This window comes from Lipotes vexillifer, unplaced genomic scaffold (assembly GCF_000442215.2).
Source record: "Lipotes vexillifer unplaced genomic scaffold, Lipotes_vexillifer_v1.1 scaffold81, whole genome shotgun sequence".
Taxonomy (NCBI): domain Eukaryota; kingdom Metazoa; phylum Chordata; class Mammalia; order Artiodactyla; family Lipotidae; genus Lipotes; species Lipotes vexillifer.
The window spans coordinates 119,976-139,676 of record NW_006771580.1 but is presented as its reverse complement, the minus strand read 5'-3'; the positions used below and the strand labels follow the sequence as shown (position 1 = coordinate 139,676).

The window sequence follows — 19,701 nt, the reverse complement described above, 5'->3', positions numbered from 1 at the left end:
GTAGGGAAATTTGAAATAGAGATTGGGGGGTGGTGGTGGTGGTGCATTAGAGGAATAAAGTAGACTTTGTAATCCCTGATTTTAAACCTAGTCAGAATGTTTAAAATGAAAAATTTAAAGAATTATAAATTATTTGGCAACATTAAAGATAGATAAGAGAGATATTAATCCAATGAATTTTGTCATTTTCCATGACCACCATATCATCTAAGTTAGACTTGGCCCTTTGGGTTAAAAAAAAAAAAAAAAAAAAGCATGTGAACTTGTCTCACCCTCCCCTCCCCACTTCTTTTCTTAGAGTGGTAAAAGAATAATACATTTAGAAATCATTACTGTGAGAATTCAAGTGATTAACTTCAGCACACTAATGCACTTTTTTAAAACAACTAAATAATGTATATAAAAATTGTGCTGAAATTACTCTTAATGCTTCACAAGAAGAGTGGCTTGTTTTATTCTTCTGCAAGACTGTTTCATTACCATAATTTTCAAGCATGCAGAGGTGCTATAAAAACTCTCCTAATTACTTGTGTGTCACTGACGATTTTTTTTGAAACACACAATATCACATCCATAATAGGCAAGGGAGCGCTAAATTGAGTGGCAACACCAAAATGTACCACCAGACAAAGGCTCTTCTTCAAACTGCTTCACAGGGCCACGAACAGAAAGAATCTTTTCTAATATTTTCCAGTAGGGGGAACTAAAGACTCACCATCCAGCTTTTAGCTCGGCTCGGGAACCTGCGTGAGTTCTTATAACCCGCCTTGTAATCATCCGAACTAGCATCAAACAACTACCAGCGAGCCTGTGATCACACGTGGGCCGGGCTCCACCGGCCACACCAGTGGCACCCCAGACACTAGCATCCCTTTGATCTAATGTGGGCTGCCTTAATCTTCCCGGTCCTGAATGGCATTCACTTGGTGGGTTCTGCCTTAATTTTCAGGATTTTGTCATCTTTGGGCTGCAATTCAGCTGTTTTTGAGCTTCGTTAGCTCAGTTGGGTTTTCAGGTTTTCCGAACTTCCTTTCAGAGGTGATAGTCTCTGGAGGGTAATAACTTCGGGTACCGGTCCCCCGCACCCAAGCCCCCTGATCTCCTTTCTCCATCCTAAGCGTTTTCTGAACTCCCTGGCGTCCCTCAGCCCCGCGTCAAATTCATCTTTGAGGGGGTCATAAGGCAACTGAGTAACAGAAGAGGGGATGCCACCCCTTCCCCCCCCACCCGGGATTCCTCAGGGGGCCATAGATCTTGGCTGAAACAAGCTAGTGGAGACTACAGATTTCTGTACATCACCCTCCCCCCTTTTTTGTGCCTTTTTAACGACGGAGAAAGCACCCCGACACAACCTTTCCGCTCCAAGAGGTGGTTATATTGTTTCCTTTCCTTTTCTCCCTCCCGCTCAGCTTCTCATTTTGCTAAAAGGTGAAGAGTGAATGTTTGTGTGATTTTAACGGGTAATGAGGCTGCACCCGGGGTCCTGGACGGATGATCTTTTTCCAGAAAGCGTGTGCATCTCCGTGCATCTCCGGCAGACGGAGGGATGAATAATTAGGAAGGGCTTCCATGAAATCGCTCACCGAGAAAATTACCTGCCCATTAAACGGGACGCGGCGAAAGGCAGGAGGCTAGAGCCCACCTATCCCCTCCCGAGGCGGGAAGCAGGGGGGGACGACGAGGCGCAGAGAAGGGGAAGGAGTTGACCGGTAGCCTCCGCTCCGAATTTGTTAATTTCTGTCCCACTAGGACTCTAGGCTTTCCAGCTCCCCCTCCCCCCACTGCCCGGCGGGCTGGCGCCCCCTGTGCGGGCGGGTGGTGGAGCGTGTAAGTGGAGGCTCCGTGCACCCCCTCATCACCCCCCGCCCCCCTCCCCGGGGCAGACTCCAAGCAGCTTTCATTCCTCCCCTCCCGCCTCCGCGCCTTCCCTCTAAGTCCTTCCACCCGCGGCAGCTGCAGGAGGAGGCGGACGCTCTGCTGCGGGGCCGCGGGAGCAGCGGCAGCGGCCGTACCAGGTGGACTGGCGGCTAGACCCGGGCGGGCGGCTGGACCGCGCGCTCCCCTGCTCTCCCGCTCCTGAGCCCCTGGGCTCACCCGCCCCGCTCCGCACCCGCCCGCCGCCTGCCGCCGCCCGGGTTCACAGCCGCTCGGAGGCGGCACCGCGGGGGGGGTGGCAGCAGCCTCAGCCCTGCCCCTCTATCCCTCCCGCCTCTTCCCTCCCTCCCTGCAGCCCCACCACGTAGGAGTTCGGATTCTCCACCCGCCTCGTCCCTTTTTCCCTTTGCCTCTCTTTCGGGAACGAGAGAGGTGGAGGGAGGCAACGAGGTTGCAAAGGAGAGGGCCGCCAAATCGGCCCGCCTGCAAAGTGTTGCTTTGACACATCCTTATTATGGAAGTTTAGTGAAAAAACTCTGGACGTGGAGCGGCTACCCAGACGGAGACCGGGGGAAAGGAAACCAGTGGGCACGCCAATGTTTTTTTTCGGCAGCGCGCTGGCAAGTTTGTGGAACACTTTCTAGGAATTAGGTCTTTTTCCTCTCCCGTCATCTTCTTGACTTCTGAAGAACGAACTTGGCTTTGGATTGCCATGGAGCCTGAGGAGAGGGGGTTAGACACACTTGAATAATCCCTCCGGCTGGGCTGAATTCGTGGGAATTTAGGAAGCCACAGTGAGGAAATACAGCAGCCTTGGGAGTGCTCTCTGTTAATTTGGATGGATCTAACTGTGCCCCATTCAAGACCTCTCCACTAACCCCTTCTGATCTTGCCATTTGCTCTTCTTGACTTTAATTAGCAGCTGGAAAAGTCTAAACTTTGGACCTACCTCTTTTTTTGATACTTATTTTTGTACTTTTGCTCTCTGGGATTGGTTTCTTAAACAATCTGGATCCTTTTTAATATGTCAAAATGAGTCGGCTGATGTTTACACAACTACTGCTCTGTGGATTTTTATATGTTCGGGTTGATGGTAAGTTAAAATGTTTCTATCCCGTCCCTCCCCCCTCCCAAAAAAACATTTCTTTCTGAGTCGGATGTGGGCTATAAATAAAATGACATTATATCTTTTGGTCCCTTTTGGCCAGTCATGGGGGCTTTGGGGGAAGCAGAGGTTTTAAGTCTTTTGTTTCTAAACTGCTGCAAATGGAACGTGTTAGGAGTCACCTATTGTTGTAATTTACTTAATTAATTGAGGAGTTGGGTAATAAATGATGGGCTCTCAGTTTTGTTAGAAAAAGAAATATGAAAGTAAATCTCTTGAAAGAGTCTAATACTCTTGTGCTTGTTCTCCATTTGGGGTTTGTTCTTGTATCTGAACTTTGGCTTAGAAATTCAAGTGAAGTAAGTAATAGACACCCCAGTGAAGGTGCAGTAGGTTAGGAATTTGAGACAGGGATCTCAGGGATCAATGTGTATCACCTGCATGCTGGTAAGTGCTCTCCTAGCGTGATATCAGAATGAAGATTTAGATCATAGGGAGAAAACTGTCAAAAGTAAGACAGGGCGAGGCTCCAGGAAGGGGGAAGCAGAAGCTGTGGGCTTTCTGTGGGTACGGAACGCTCAGCTCAGTCCCTAGTGGCAAGCACAATGGGGATCTGAAACAGGTGCTGTAGGTGTCTCCCTCTAGGTTGAGTCAGTCTGTCAAGCAGACAGCATTCTGCCTCTGATTCTCCTGTCTTTTGTTCAGATTTGGTTTCCTGGGGTATTTTCATAGGATGTCAGTTTCCTGTGGGAGGATTGCAAAATCCTTTTTTGTAGGTCTTTTGAATGATGAGTGGAAGGAATCGTTAACATGCTTTTTTGTTTGTTTGTTCCAAAGAAGAAAGTCAAAAGAACAATTTGGTATTAACCTAGCGACTTTAATTTTCACATCAATGGAAATAATTGGTCTAAAGAGAAGATTAGAGCATATTTTTGCCTGCATGTGTGGATTGTAGTACTTTAGATTTTTAATTACTGTACTTATAAATAATCTGAGGTGTATTGGTCCAGATACTTGAGCCATTATAGTAGCTTGTTTCTTCATAAACTTTCCTCCAATATTTGCATTGTGGACGAAGTCATTATTTGGGACACTGCCTATTTTTGCCCGCCTGTAGGAGCTAACTTTGTTCCTGGCAGCTGCTGTTGCACAGAGCCCCATGTATCAGACTCAGAAAGGAAGCCCTTCTATAAACATGAGGCAATACGGATGAGTTTACCTTCAGTCAAGTGGCTGTTTTCAATCCTGGACTACATAAGTACCCGTACCCCCAGCGATAGTAGGCGAGGCGTTCATGTGGGCACACTGCTTTTTTTCTTTTTTCCCTTCTAAGTAGTAGATGTATAGGAGTAAATCACTGTGAATTCTGCTGTGGCAATATCTCTAATCATATCTAATCATTCACCAGACATTTTCTTCTTCAATACATTTACCTTTGTAATGCATTTATATTACAATCACAAAAAGGTTTTGTCCCAAGTGTTTTGATTATCACAATAAGACTTTGATATAACTTTTTGGATATGTCCTCACAAGCCATGAATTTATATACTGCAATGCCAGAAATGCATTATAAACTAAGAACTATCACCAACTTTTTTTTTTTTCAGTCGTTGTGTAGCTAGCTGGAATACAATTAAATTGCTCAGTGGAAGTGACAGAGGGAATCAGAAGAGCTTGGTGTTACAGAATGTAATTAATGTACCAGGGTGTTTGAAGATATATGAAACAAATGCAATTAACCACCTTGCTGGAACAGCAGTAGCAAGACATCATTTCTCCCCTTCCCTCCCTCCTTCGTATCCTAGCTCCCTCTCTTCTTTCCCGCTCTCCCCTCACCTTGCCCTTCCTGTCCCACAGATACACCTAGGACCTTTGTTCTGTTTTAACATTATAGGATAAGGGGGTAGTTTGTGTCTGGGCCATAACTGTGCAGCAACATTCATAGTAATGAAGTGAAAAATGCCCAAGATTGAGGAGTTGAAAAGGTAGTATTAAATTCTTGTGTGTGTGAAACTAGTTTTTGTATTTAGCATCTACTATGTCCAAAGCAATGGAAACTGTGGACACTTACTGAATTAGTATGTAAGTCATACGTTTGACATTGGATTGCCCTTGGTTTACCCCCTAATGATGACAGCCCCTCCATGGGGATTGTTAAAAATTTGGGATGTAGACAACACTGCCCTCTAGGCTATTTCAACACACTGGGATTGTGTGTTTACATATATAATGAGGGGGTTGTTTGTAGGATCTCTAAGCCTTCTTACTTTTCCAGGGTTCTATGATTTCTAGTTACTTATTATCCTTCTTAGAAGTGTGTGCTTATTCTCCCCATGAATTTCAAATTTAGAGAAGCTTGTACCATTTCAAAGATATACTGACTCTCCTTGTGCTAGACACAGAAATTAATTTTATTCAGTGACAAATGATACATAGATTTGCATTGAAATTTGCTTGGTGGGTTATTTATATGTGCATTTTTATAGTATATGAAAAATGTTAGAGTTTTGCATCCTCATGAAAGTTATGTGCCATTATTATTTATGATTTTTCTGTATCTTGTGTCTGTAGGAATCTGTAGAGAATAAATGTTAAGTTAGTTGAGAACTACAGGCAAACTTTTCTATTTGGGATGTAAATAAAGATTATCTCATTCGATACAGATTAATTAACCAAATGCAGATTTTTCCTTACTATTATGTATGAGAATATGTATTGAATTTAGCCTTTGTTCTCCAGATTTTCTTTATTTTTAAATAAGAATATGGTTTTGTAATCATTTACAGGGAACTAATATGAACTGTCACAAGACTGTTGGATTACATCTATATTTCATACATTGTGTCAGTTCGATAATTTTACAATACTGGTGAAAAGATGTTTTGCCTCTCACTGCTGTGGCCTCTCCCGTTGCGGAGCACGGGCTCCGGACGCACAGGCTCAGCGGCCATGGCTGACGGGCCCAGCCGCTCCGTGGCATGTGGGATCTTCCCGGACCGGGGCACGAACCCGTGTCCCCTGCATCGGCAGGCGGACTCTCAGTCACTGCGAAAGATGAAAATATTTCTTAATCCTTAACTGTTCTAAAATGAAAATGGCACTTGTGATATTTGGAGAGATAAAGATGATACGTGTGCATGGTGCAGATATATAATCTCATATAGGTTTATAGGTTTTGCTAAAGTGCTTCTTTCAGTAATGGACTCATTATTGTAGCCATATGTAGTCCATTTCAGAACTTAAATTGCATATAAGTAAGCTGAAATTTCTCCTTCCAACTATACACTAATATCACGTTTGAATTGGCTTTGTTTGAATAACCTTTGATTCTAGGCAACATGTGGACCATAAACCAAAAGTATTTCTTAAAAGAGAAAAGAGTATCTTAAAGAAAAAAATGTCATGATTATACAAAAAAAAAAAAAAAATTCTAGTTATTGCATCCTTGAGCAACCTGTATAAAATAGCATCTTTGCTAATAAAAATATGGATACGTAAGCACATTGCCTACATTTGCATACATATATAGTAATGAAGGGAGCTTATGTATGTAGGATGTGTGTGTCCAGTAATATCTGCTTCAGTAGCTCCTGCAGTCCACAGGAGTTAGTTATTTATTTACTTCCTATGCGCAATTTGATTTTTGAAGAGTTAGAGAAAACAGATTTTCCTTTTTTTTTTTTTTTTTTGCCGTACGTGGGCCCCTCACTGTTGTGACCTCTCCCATTGCGGAGCACAGGCTACGCGGCCATGGCTCACGGGCCCAGCCGCTCTGCGGCACGTGGCATCTTCCCGGACCGGGGCACGAACCCGTAGTCCCCTGCCTCGGCAGGCGGACTCTCAACCACTGCGCCACCACGGCAGTACCCCCTGTACCCCCTCTTCCTCTTCTGCCTTCATTTCTTCCTTCCCCTCCTCCTCCTTCTTTTTTGGACCCAGTGGAAGGAATTAAAGAAATACTTGAAGAATGAAGAAAATAGGTGAGAGGTTTCTTGGATAACAATTTAGAAAATCTGCATTTAAAGGAGATATGTTAATAATATTTTAACTTTGGATATACCCAATTGGGGTCTTGACTCATTTTTCTTTTACAATCCTGTAGAGCTTGATGCAAACTTATATAGTTCTTTTCCCAGTTTAGGCAGACAGACGTCTACAGACCTGAGTTCTAGCAGAAAGTTATAGAGTGCTGTATTAGAGATTTATTTTCAAAGAGAAGTATTGTTATGTTTCTTGTAGTGTTTCCAGGTATAGACCTGTCAACCTAAATCAATACATTGATGTTGTTAACGATTTTCTTCTTTTTTAAATTATTGAATGAAGCATGAATGAATGATGACATAAAGTCTTTTAAGGGGAAATTTCCATAAACTCTGGCAATGTTTCAGCATAGCAGAAATCTAATATAGCATCTAAAGTGTAGCATATTCACCCAAAAAACCTGTCTCTAACAAAACAACATTGGAGTGATCTAGGCCTCAATCCTAGATCCTAGTGTTTTTTCCTCCATTTGCACCTAATCCTTAATGTCTTTCATCTGGTCGCATGGGTTTTAAATACTTCTTTATTCTGATTCTTCTCAAGTTGCCCTAATCACTTGTGGAAGAATGTAAATTCCATGAGATTACAGCTTGGCTCTTCTATTTACCATTGTATCTCCAGTGCCCGTACATTACTTAACATATCCAGCTGACTACATGACATCTTTGCTTGATATCTAATAAGAATATATCAAACTTGGATAGTAACTAGATTTGTTGTGGTGATCATTTCCCAATGTATACAAATAGCAAGTCATTGTGTTCTGCACCTGAAACTAATATAATGTTGTATGTCAATTATACCTCAATAAAATAATTAAAAAAATGAATATATCAAACTCAAGCCAGGGATAGAATTTGCTTCTCTTTCCAGTCATCTCCAGCTCAGTGAATGGCATCACTATTCACAGTTTTTCATGACCCAAAACTAGGAATCATTTTTGACTTGTTCTCACAGCCCATATCTGACTTGTTAGTAAATCCTTTGACATATACCCTGATACCTAAAGTTTTATGCGTGTGTTTGTGATTTTTTTCCCCAACATTTTAATATAAGCATTTTCAAACATGCAACATAGCTGAATTTTACAGTGAACACTCATATTCCCACGTAGATTCTACCGTTATTTTACTATACTTGATTACCACATATCTATCTATCCGTTTACCCATTCCTCTAGGCATCCATTAATTCATCTTCTTGTTTTGATGCATTTTCAAATAGATTCCAAATGTTTCTTACTAATTCAACCACTACCATCCTGGTCAAAACCTGGACTATTGGGATTATCTGATAAATGATCGACCTGCTTCCATTTCTGTTCTTCCTATCCCCACACCTTACCTCCATCCAGTTAGTTCTCCACCCAGTAGCCACAGGGACCTTTCAAAAGCATGTAAATAAGATAATGGCAGCGCCTTGCTCAGAAGCTTCGAATGGCTTCCACTGATAATTCTTCGCAATAGTTTACAGGACTCTTCAAATTCAGGTCCCTCACCGCCTCTCTGACCTCATCTGTTCACACTTCCTACTGGAACCTAGGTTTAGACCTTTCTTTTTGATGTTTTGTTCCTGACTCAGGGCTTTTGCATTTCTTCTTTCTTTCACCTGAAATGTGCTTCCCCTGATCATTGCATGGGTTTTTTTCAATTGGTTTAATGAGTCCCTATCCAATATCATCTCTTCAGATACATGGACCACCTGATGTGTAAAAATGCTCCCCTTAAAACACTATTGGACTACCCCCGCTTACCTATCTTAATTTTCTTCTGAGCTCTTATCACCTTCTTAAAGTTTATGTGGCTGTGTGTGCACGTGTCCACACGCACATGCACGTGTTTGTATAAACAACCTTGAAGGGACCCACATTGTACCCTACTTGCGAGCTAAGAAGTTAGACTGCTACAACTTCATGAATGCTGGCAAAGGACATGAAACTCCTGGGTCACAGGTGGTAGATTTCATTAGTCATGTCACAGCAAGCAGCATGACTTCATGTTTGTATAGATTTACCTTTTCCCTGAAGACACTTAGGGGCAGTGCAGTGGGGCCCAGGTAGATGGTGCACACATAATGGGTTAGCCTCACAGCTGACGAGCCCTGAGCTTGGGAACCAGGATATTTTATAGTGGACCATAAGGAAATCTGCCTAACCTTTGGCCTAGAGGGAAACATTGTCTTGACTGTTTTAGACAGTAAGCAAATCTGCCTTCTGTTCTGAAGGGAGACCGTCTAGAGTTTAGAAGACTGTTTGCTGTATGCATATGTTAGTATGATTATTGTCTGCCTCTTCCACTGAGGTCCTAGGGCATGGACTTTCTTTGTCTATTTGTTTACCTGTGTTCCTCCAGTGCCTAGAGCACAGGATGACACATAGTAGAATCAAGTATTTGTTGAATAAATGAAAATGTGCTTATGGAGTGCTTTTGAGATGTTTATTTTCATGCCCTAGCCCAACATGTGAAACATTTACCATTTGAACTAGGTTTATTTATTTATTTGGGAGTGTGTATTTGTGTGTGTCTCTCATTCTCTCTCTCTCTTTAGAGAGAGAGAGAGTTATCAAACATGCATATTTTGACATAAATGACATCGTGATTTCTGATGATTTAGTATTCCACCTTTCACCTGGCAGGAGATATAGAATTGACTATTTGCTTTGATATGTCTCTTTTCTAACCAAGAGTATTTTCAACAATGGTGTGACTTACATGGTCACTCCCAATCTCCATACTAACACTGTTGGATGTTTTAGCACACTGTTGAGTGGTGTATATATTTTGACAAGTCACTCCTTCAAATGATTCTAATGTACCTTAATAGGACCACATACACTCTTATCTGACTAAGGAATTTTGACTTATACAATGATATCTAGTCCAAAAAGTGAGACTTTTCTTCACCTTTAGGGCAACTTTTCATTTAAGCATTAGCAACAGATAAAAATGATTACTTTAGTTCAGGCATAGAATTAAAAAGAATACTTTTAAAATTGGTCTCCAATTATATAGCTCATTAATAATTGAAAAAGAAGAGGAAGATTAAAATACCTGCAGCAACTGGAATTACCCTACCCTATCTACTGTTGTAATCATCATGTCTAGGACCCTGTTTACCATCATTGATACTAAACTGAGATATACCCAGGAATTTGGCAGGTAGGACCTTCTTTATAGACCTACTTTTGATTTTAAGAAAATAACTCAAAGGAGTCTTACTGGAAATTTTATTTTTTAAAACTGAGATAAAGCAAACATAGACATTCTCTAAATTTTGCTACTTAAATATTTTCCCCCAACAACTTCACTGAAATGATTGAAATATAATTCACATTATATTTCACAAACAAGTTACTCATGTAAAGTGTACAATTCAGTGGTTTTTAGTGTATTCAGAGAATTGTGCAACCATAACTACAATCCAATTTTAGAACGTTTTTGTCATCCAAAAAAAGAAACCAAGTATTCTGCTCCTTATCTGCTATCCCTTCCCCAGCCCTAGGAAGCCACTAGTCAACTTTCTGTCTCTGTAGATTTGTCTATTTTGGACATTTCATGTAAATAGAATCTTACAATATATGGTCTTTTGTGACTGGCTTCTTTCCCTTCATCTGATGTTTTCAAGGGTCATCCATGTTGTGTATATCAGTACTTCATTCTTTTTTATTGCTGAATAGTATTCCACATCGTTTATTCTTTGAATTATCAGTTCATGGACATTTAGGTTGTTTCCACTTTGGGGCTATTATAAAGATCGTTGCTATGAACATTTGTGTATTAATCTTTGTGCGCACATATGTTTTCATTTCTCTTGGGTGTATAACTGGAGTGGACTTGCTGGGTCATATGGTAATTCTGTGTTTAACCTTTTGAGGAACTGCAAGACTGTTTTCCAAAGCAACTATACCATTTTACATTCCCACTGGCAATGTATGAGGTAAATATATTCTTTTAATTCACCATGGAAAGAAAATGTCGAACGGCCTTTACAAGTTGGATATATGTTTGTAGTGAGAATTTTATATGATAATAATATGCTTTAAGTTTCCAGTAGTCCTAATTTCTTTTTTTTTTTAATTATTTATTTATTTTTATTTTTGGCTGGTTGGGTCTTCCTTGCTGCACACGAGCTTTCTCTATTTGGAGTGAGTGGGGGCTACTCTTGGTTGCGGTGTGCGGGCTTCTCATTGTGGTGGCTTCTCTTGTTTTTGTTTTTGTTTTTCTTGCGGTACACGGGCCTCTCACTGTTGTGGCCTCTCCCGTTGCGGAGCACCGGCTCCGGACGCGCAGGCTCAGCGGCCATGGCTCACGGGCCCAGCCGCTCCGTGGCATGTGGGATCTTCCCGGACCGGGGCACGAACCCGTGTCCCCTGCATCAGCAGGCGGACTCTCAACCACTGCGCCACCAGGGAAGCCTGGTGGTTTCTCTTGTTGAGGACCACAGCCGCTAGGTGTGCAGGCTTCAGTAGTTGTGGCACACAGGCTCAGTAGTTGTGGCTCGCGGGCTCTAGAGTGCAGCCTCGGTAGTTGTGGTGCACGGGCTTAGTTGCTCTGCGGCATGTGGGATCTTCCCGGACCGGGGCACGAACCCGTGTCCCCTGCATTGGCAGGGGGATTCTTAACCACTGCGCCACCAGGGAAGTCCAGTCCTAATTTCTAATCCCTTCAGTGATTGTCTTCTCAATCTTATTCAGTTGTCCTGTAAAGTTTTACAAATGAAATTAACCCAAGTTGAAATTGTCACTTTTAGCAGAGGCTTCAACAATACTAACTGTAAATCACAGAATGATAACATCTCAGAGCTAGAAGAAGTTTTTGCAGTTTTGTGGTACAATTCTCTCGTTGGTTGGACAGATGGAGAATGAAGCTCAGAGTTTTTTTTAAATTAATTTTTATTGGAGTATAGTTGCTTTACAATGTTGTGTTAGTTTCTACTGTACAGCAAAGTGAATCAGCTATATGTATACATATATCCCCTCTTTTTTGGATTTCCTTCCCATTTAGGTCACCACAAAACATTAGTAGAGTTCCCTGAGCTATACAGTATGTTCTCATTAGTTATCTATTTTATACATAGTATCAATAGTGTATCTATTTTAATCCCAATCCCCCAATTAATCCCACCCTCCCCTTCCCCCCTTGGTGACCATACGTTTGTTCTCTACGTCTGTGTCTCTATTTCTGCTTTGCAAATAAGATCATCTATACCATTTTTCTAGATTCCACGTATATGCATTAACATACGATATTTGTTTTTCTCTTTCTGACTTACTTCACCCTGTATGACAGTCTCTAGGTCCATCCACATCTCTAAAAATGACCCAATTTCATTCCTTTTTCTGGCTGAGTAATATTCCCTTGTATATATGTACCACATCTTCTTTATCCATTCCTCTGTTGATGGACATTTAGGTTGCTTCCATGTCCTGGTTATTGTAAATAGTGCTGCAGTGAACATTGGGGTGCATGTGTGAAGCTCAGAGTTTTTATGTGCCTTGTCACATAGCCTATTGCTGCTTAGTAGTAGAGCTGAAACTAGAGTCCAGGGATGTTTTTTATCTCTATACCACGCTTCTCTCAGAAGACTATTTTCAGCTTCTCAACCCTGGAACTCCTTAACAAGAGTTCCAGGCTCTTGTAACTAACTGAAAATGGCCAGCTGTTTTCCAAATATGTCAACAAGGGAATTAGCTTGCGATACCATGGCCAGCTGTTTTCCGAACATGTCAACAAGGGAATTAGCTTGAGATACCTTGCGGAGCACAGGCTCCGGACGCGCAGGCTCAGTGGCCATGGCTCACGGGCCCAGCCGCTCCGCGGCATGTGGGATCTTCCCGGACCGGGGCACGAACCCGTGTCCCCTGCATCGGCAGGCGGACTCTCAACCACTGTGCCACCAGGGAAGCCCAAGAGTGAACTTTTAATAGACAGAAAGATTGGAAATTGCATTCCAGAAAAAGGAATAGCAGGAGGAATGGCGTGGAGATGACAAAGGTGTGCTAGGGGAAAGGCAAGGAGTCTAGTTTAATTGTAACATAGCTGTATGGAGGGGCAGTATGAGATGATTACTGAAAGGCAGTCAACAAACACTACTGAGTGAGTAAGAGCAAATAATTTAACCATTCTGAGTGTCCTTATCTTTAAAATGGGCATTATAATAGTGTCTTCTCAAATAGCTGATATGAGGAATAGATGAATATATATTAATCACACACACACACACACACACACATATACATACCCATGTATATATATATATATATGTATATGTATATGGAACATATGTATGCATATATATTGATATGTTATCATATATGGAATTAAATGTGGATATATATGTAATATATATCTGTATGTTACATATATATGTTATATATGTAGAAATTATATTAAAATGCTTTGAACAGTGCCTGGTACTTGATAAACCCCAATTAAGTGTTATTTATTATTATTTTTTATTAGTAGTAGTATTTCTATTCTATTGGTATTCCTTTCCTAGTATGGAGTAGAAGTAAATTTAAGAGGACTTTGTCTATCAGGCTAATCATGAACTACCTTTGAGATGCGTTTCACGAAGATTTTCATATAACCTTTCAAGCATGAGTCTTCAGGTGACTAAATAAGAACTTTTGTTGCCTCTTAAGGGGACTCATCTGTGTCCACACCTATGCAACTGTGACAAACGTGCTATGACATGTATGTTTCCATTGCATCATGTGCTGATTACAGAGCAAATGGGATTCCCAAGTGAGTGGTATTATGAATGAAAGGAATAAACAAGAAAGGCATACTACAAATAGAAATTTGTTAACAAACAGAACATGCTAGTAAAACCCTGCGTTTTGGTTCACATTGACTGATTTACATTTTTTACTTGGTGCTTTTGGTATAAACTATCATGAAGATAAATCTTTTAAGAGACAAAGCTTACTGAATTCCAAGTAAACACTTCTAGTACAGAAAATATTTAAAAATTAACATTGTCTCCACTCAACATTTTTTCCTGAATAGCCCACTTGTCTTTCTTACATCTAGTATAGACATCATTGATTCTAATACTTTTTACAATTATCCATTAACCATATTTGCGTATTGAGTGGTTGTGTGTATCAAGGATAACCTGACTAAAGCAAAATCATTGCTATTGTGGAAGGGATGCACCATGGGTGTCCGGAAGCTGTGGACTCCAGTTTAAGTTTTACCTCTAATTAATTGTATGACTTTAGATTCTTATAAAAAAATAGATGTTTGACCGTGTACTCTTCAATGTCTCAGGCTTAAGTTCTCTTACTGTAAGTCATTTAGTTAAATGTCCTATCATTTGCATTATGTTTGAGTACAATTAAAGGGGAAAATTTATCCTGGAAAAAAATTATCCCAAACCATAAATATCCATCTTTGAAAATAATGAGTTATTGTGCAGTCTGCATGGGGGCTATATTTTGATGTGGGCTTAATGATTTGATTATGGATGATAGTCAAAATCCACTAGCCTTATGATTCACATCCACCTTCATTCATTAATGACCCATGGTACTTATTGTTTCTTTATGAATAAATGGGATTCAAAATTTTAATACTAAAAAAACAATAGCCTTAAGTCAATGTACTTACTAGTTTATGGCCACTGTGACTAGAACTGTATGTGATATGGCAGTTTTAGCTCAGGAGAAGGGTTAACAGCCACTTTTTTTTTTTTTTCCTTGCGTTATGCGGGCCTCTCACTGTTGTGGCCTCTCCCGTTGCGGAGCACAGGCTCCGGACGCGCAGGCTCAGCGGCCATGGCTCACGGGCCCAGCCGCTCCGCGGCATGTGGGATCTTCTCGGACCGGGGCACGAACCCGTGTCTCCTGCATCGGCAGGCGGACTCTCAACCACTGCGCCACCAGGGAAGCCCAACAGCCACTTTTTAATTTCTGTTGTAAGGATTGATGTGGGATCTCTTCCCCTAGTTTTTGGTCCCAAGCCTTTTTGGAAATGAACTGGAGAACATGGAATATAACTCAACTCTTTCATTACACTGCTCTTCAAGCTTAAGCAAAGAACAAGGAAACCATTTGGAATTTAAAGGATTTGTCCAAAACCTGTGCAACAGTTATAACCAATTTAAATGTTCATAAGTATGACAAAAAAGGGAGAACTTTTGACTTTCAAAAAAATTAAGTCGAGGTTTTCTTTATAAAGAAAAGGTTATAAATCAATGTTATAGCCATACTTTAAAGTTTAACAATATATACTTACAAATACTAGCAAATGATCGAATACTGTACACTAATTTGTTAAGGTACATCTGATAATTATAAAACGTAGTTTTCAGGGTTACAGTAAATTAAGGGAAATTTAGGGTGAACCTAGCAATAGGCATTCTAAGTTGTGTTTTGTATCTTTATTTTAAAGTGAACTTTAATGTGTGGTCAAATAATAGAGTAGTTATTGAAAACTGAGTTAATTGTTGATCTATTAAAACTAGAGCAGGCATTTCAGTTTCCCCACCTTAAATATGCAACAGCTTATTCATTCTGAAACACCTTTGCATGTCAACAACTACAAGATGCCTTCACCCAAATGCAAATTATGCGAACCCCTCCCTAACTGCATCTGTATCATTGATTAGAGGAGATACTGAGTAAGAAGAATGTTACCTTTCAAAAAGAAAGTGCTCGGTAACTTAACATTCCTCAGCATTTTTTCATTCATAATGGGCTGTGAGGATACTTTTCTTCGAAGCAGTGATAATCTCAAGAGTTAAAAACTAACAATGAAAATGTATTTCCATGGTACCTGAGCCCTGTACTCACAAATCTTCAAGCTGTCATTCAGTTGAGGTTTGCAGCCTCCTTTTCTTCTCACAAATGCTGTTGAATAACTTTGTCAGAAAAGAAAGTGCTAACAGAGTTCACTGGGGAGTTCCTCACTGGCTATCCTGAAAACATGTAGGTGATTTTGCAGCTAAGTACAAAAGTTTTTAAGTGTTTCAATTCGCCTTTGTGATTTGAAAGCCTGGATAAGGCGAACTTGTAATTCAAAATGAAAGAATAAAGAATGGGAAAAATATGTACACCTTTGGGTACAGATTTTGGGCAGAGATACCTCTTATCCCCCCCTGCCCCATACACACATGACTGTAAGATATGAATAAACTTCTGAGTTGTTTGATACCTGCCCTCTACTCACAATCCAACAGACAGCTTTTATTTTATGAAGAACATTTCCCGGGCTATGAATTATTATTGTACTTTTCTGTTAAACTGTTAACACCTGTGATGTTCACCAGTTGGATCTTATGAAACTCCCCAGATTTCTGAGCTGCTCAGTAAAAGCGTCTCATCATGTTAAATTTAAATTCCAAGTTCGTTTAACTTTTCAGAAAGTGGTTTTTATCTTTCTAAGCAGCAACTAAGCATGGCATGCAAATAAGACAACTAGGCAATTGCTTTTACAGTCTATCTTTCTCAGGGTGCAACTCAAAGCTTTCTGAACTTGGGGTGTTATAGGAGTTTATGTGTGATCTTTGCATCTGAAGTAATCCAGGAAGTGCAAGGATATACCTGGGAGAGTTAGTCTCTATGAACAATGAGGAATGAGGGGGTGTTGGAAAAGTGAGAAACTGAACATTTGAACGAAATGAATTGAACCAGCATTTGAAACTCTGCTATATAGCAAGCGGACAAGCTGATATTTAGTTCTATGGATTGTTAACATTCACATAAAACAGAGTTATTTAGCATTTACTGAATCCTTTTTGATAATCAATTTGGGATCAGATGCAGAAGAACATGTGTCTGGCTTTGTATGACCCCAAATTCTTCCGTTTTCCCTTTGAGCAGATGACATGGCTTCTTTGCTGTCTGATATTGGTTGCTAGGAGAAGTGCACTGGTCTGGTCCCCTCTTATCCAGCAGTAAAACTATAGAGTGTATTGAATAAGAAAAAGAGAGGCGGAACACAGTACAGGCCATGAATCATGACTTGTGTCCAATATGTCCACTTTGCTCCCATTTTTTTCCCCTTTAAACACTTTTGTTTTTACCAATGATGCTTTCTTTCAGCTGCTATCTATAATCCTTTTGGAGCCTGAGGGGAAGAGGGTTGCTAAAGGGAGGCTGTGCTGCTAAGAAGTCCACTCAGCCCTAATAAAAGCCTTGAGAGTTATTCATGGGGCCACATTAGTGAGAATGCCCTACTCAGTGAATAGCATCAGTCAGCTGCCTTTGAAATCCAGTGATTAATACCTTCTGTTTTTAATGGGAGGTGGGGGGAAAGGCAGACAGGAAAGGTCTTCATACTACTTTGGCTCTTTTGCAAATTAGATCTTATATATTGTCAATGCTTTTGAAAAAGAAGTTGCTAAATTTTCAATACCTGCAGTAGTCGTTAAAAAAAATAGTGTTTCATGAGCTGTTAATTGTGGCTATTGTCAGATACAACTGAAATGGTAAAAATGTCCCAAATGAACGCTTATAAGAAAATCAGTTAGCCATTCTTATATTTTGGCAATGTTTTATGATGACCATCAAACTAAAAACATGATGTTAAGTGATTATATTCAAAATGTTGTCTACACCGATCTATTTCACAGCATCCAAATCACATTTTTGTTTGTTTGATAAAGAAACTAATTACAATACACTTGTTTTAGAGAAACATCTAATGAGAAAGTGTTAAGGGTGGCAGGTGTTTGTTTCCCATGAGCACTTGGATATAAGGGGCAGTCAGTGACTTACAAAGAAGTTCTTATATATTGATACGTATATATATATATATATATATATATATATATATATATACACATATATATGTTTATATCTATAGGCTAGTTCAGCATAAGGGATTTGGGATGTTATCATTGTAATCCGTCCCTGTTACCTCTCTTTATATATTTTGATTGCATTGAGTACATGGCACAGTTCAAATAAAGTTGTGTAAGGTTTAGAAAGCTTGCCTATCATCTGAGGTGCACAGATAGAAAAGCTTCTGGTTTTGGTGCCCTGCGTAGACAACTAGAAAATGCAAGGTGGTGCTTCATACTGTTTTTCAGCATGATTCTAATGTCATCCAGGCTGTTATTATTTAGATGGTAATTTAAGCCAAGCCTCAGTGTTCTTTGAAAATTATTCTAATTCTTCTGTTCATTTTACATTTAGTTTTGATGTAGCAGCTTCGTCTGGCTCTTCAATATGTACTCATATTCATTAAAAAAGCTTCACTGTAGTCTGAATATGAGAACAAACAACATTTAAAGAACTCGGCATGATGCTTCCTGTAACCTGTTTTTGACTCTGTGGAAGTGAAATATCTTGTTAAGAGGCGGTAATACCCAAGGGCAATCGGAGATGAAAATGTAACGACTTGGTGGGTGATGTCTAGAGATCAGCTTCGAGTGAGGTCTGATTTAACATCTTTATTAGTGACATAAAGGAGAGGACAAAAAGGTAAAGAAATTGACATATTTCAACATTAGAAAGCTATCGGGAACTTCTCCCCCCACCACCTACCCATACCCCCTAATGAACATAGAAATGATTTAGAAAACTTTAGGCAGCGAAAATTGTTAGCAGATTATGAACTAATGCCTTATTCCATATATAAATGTAAAGTAATTCTTCAGGGAAATAATCAGAAACCTAGATATCTAACTAGAGAGAGAAGCCAGCAAAGCAATAAAACTGAAAGGGCCCAGGGGATAAATATGGGAGTGGAGACCAGGAGAAAATGCGATTCAGATTAGGAGTGTTATGTCCCAGTTTTAAAGGTCAGGGGATTATAGTGCCCATTTAGGGAGTATTGCATCTCTGACTGTGGAGATTCTCTTTCAGTGAGCGTGGCTTAAGTGCAGTTGAAATACTTCTTTCATTTTGCTCTTCATTGCCAGAACATGAGTGTGGGAGAGAGATATTGGCAGAATAGAAGCAGGACTGAAGTACAAAGACAGATTCTTTTGGAAGATGTCTGTCCACTTAAAACTAGAGAAGAATGTACTAATTGGGCTTCCCTGGTGGCGCAGTGGTTGAGAGTCCGCCTGCCGATGCAGGGGATACGGGTTCGTGCCCCGGCCCGGGAAGATCCCACATGCCGCGGAGCGGCTAGGCCCGTGAGCCATGGCCGCTGAACCTGCGCGTCTGGAGCCTGTGCTCCGCAACGGGAGAGGCCGCGACAGTGAAAGACCCGCGTACCGAAAAGAAAAAAAAAAAAAAAAAAAAAAAAGAATGTACTTATTGCCTCTGTATATCCTGACCTATATAGATGAGAAACAGTATTGAGATGGACACCATTAAACTTTTTCAAATATTGAGGGGAAAGATTGGCAAAATGTAACCATGTTTAAAGTATTACACCAACCACTTTTCATAACTAAATCAGAAAAACTTGGAAGCAATGAGTTATGCTCAGGGGGAAAATACTCATATTTTAACATTTTTGTTGATTTAAATGATAGGAGATGCTTAATACAAAGTTGCATTGTATTTCAAAGGAAGGGTAATAAACAATGAGTCCACTATGTAAATAGACAAGAATTGTAATCAGACTCATTGGCTGAACAGGATCCAGAACATAATCCACTTTCAAATTAGTGAGGTCTTATTAGACATGCACCCTTTGGGGCTATACAGTTTAAGAGAAACGTGAAATACTTGATAGTCTCTGTTCTATAGAGAACTGCAAGATGATAGCAGGAAT

General features: G+C 40.3%; 1 protein-coding gene across 1 annotated transcript in view; it reads left to right on the top strand.

Moving 5' to 3' along the window:
* Positions 1-2,907: 2,907 nt before the first annotated feature.
* The window catches only part of LOC103071787 (roundabout homolog 2-like), a 101,488-nt gene continuing 84,694 nt past the window's right edge, over positions 2,908-19,701 (top strand). Inside the window, exon 1 of the mRNA XM_007446984.1 lies at positions 2,908-2,968. Coding sequence (XP_007447046.1) covers positions 2,908-2,968 — 61 coding nt within the window. The remainder of the gene's footprint in view (positions 2,969-19,701) is intronic.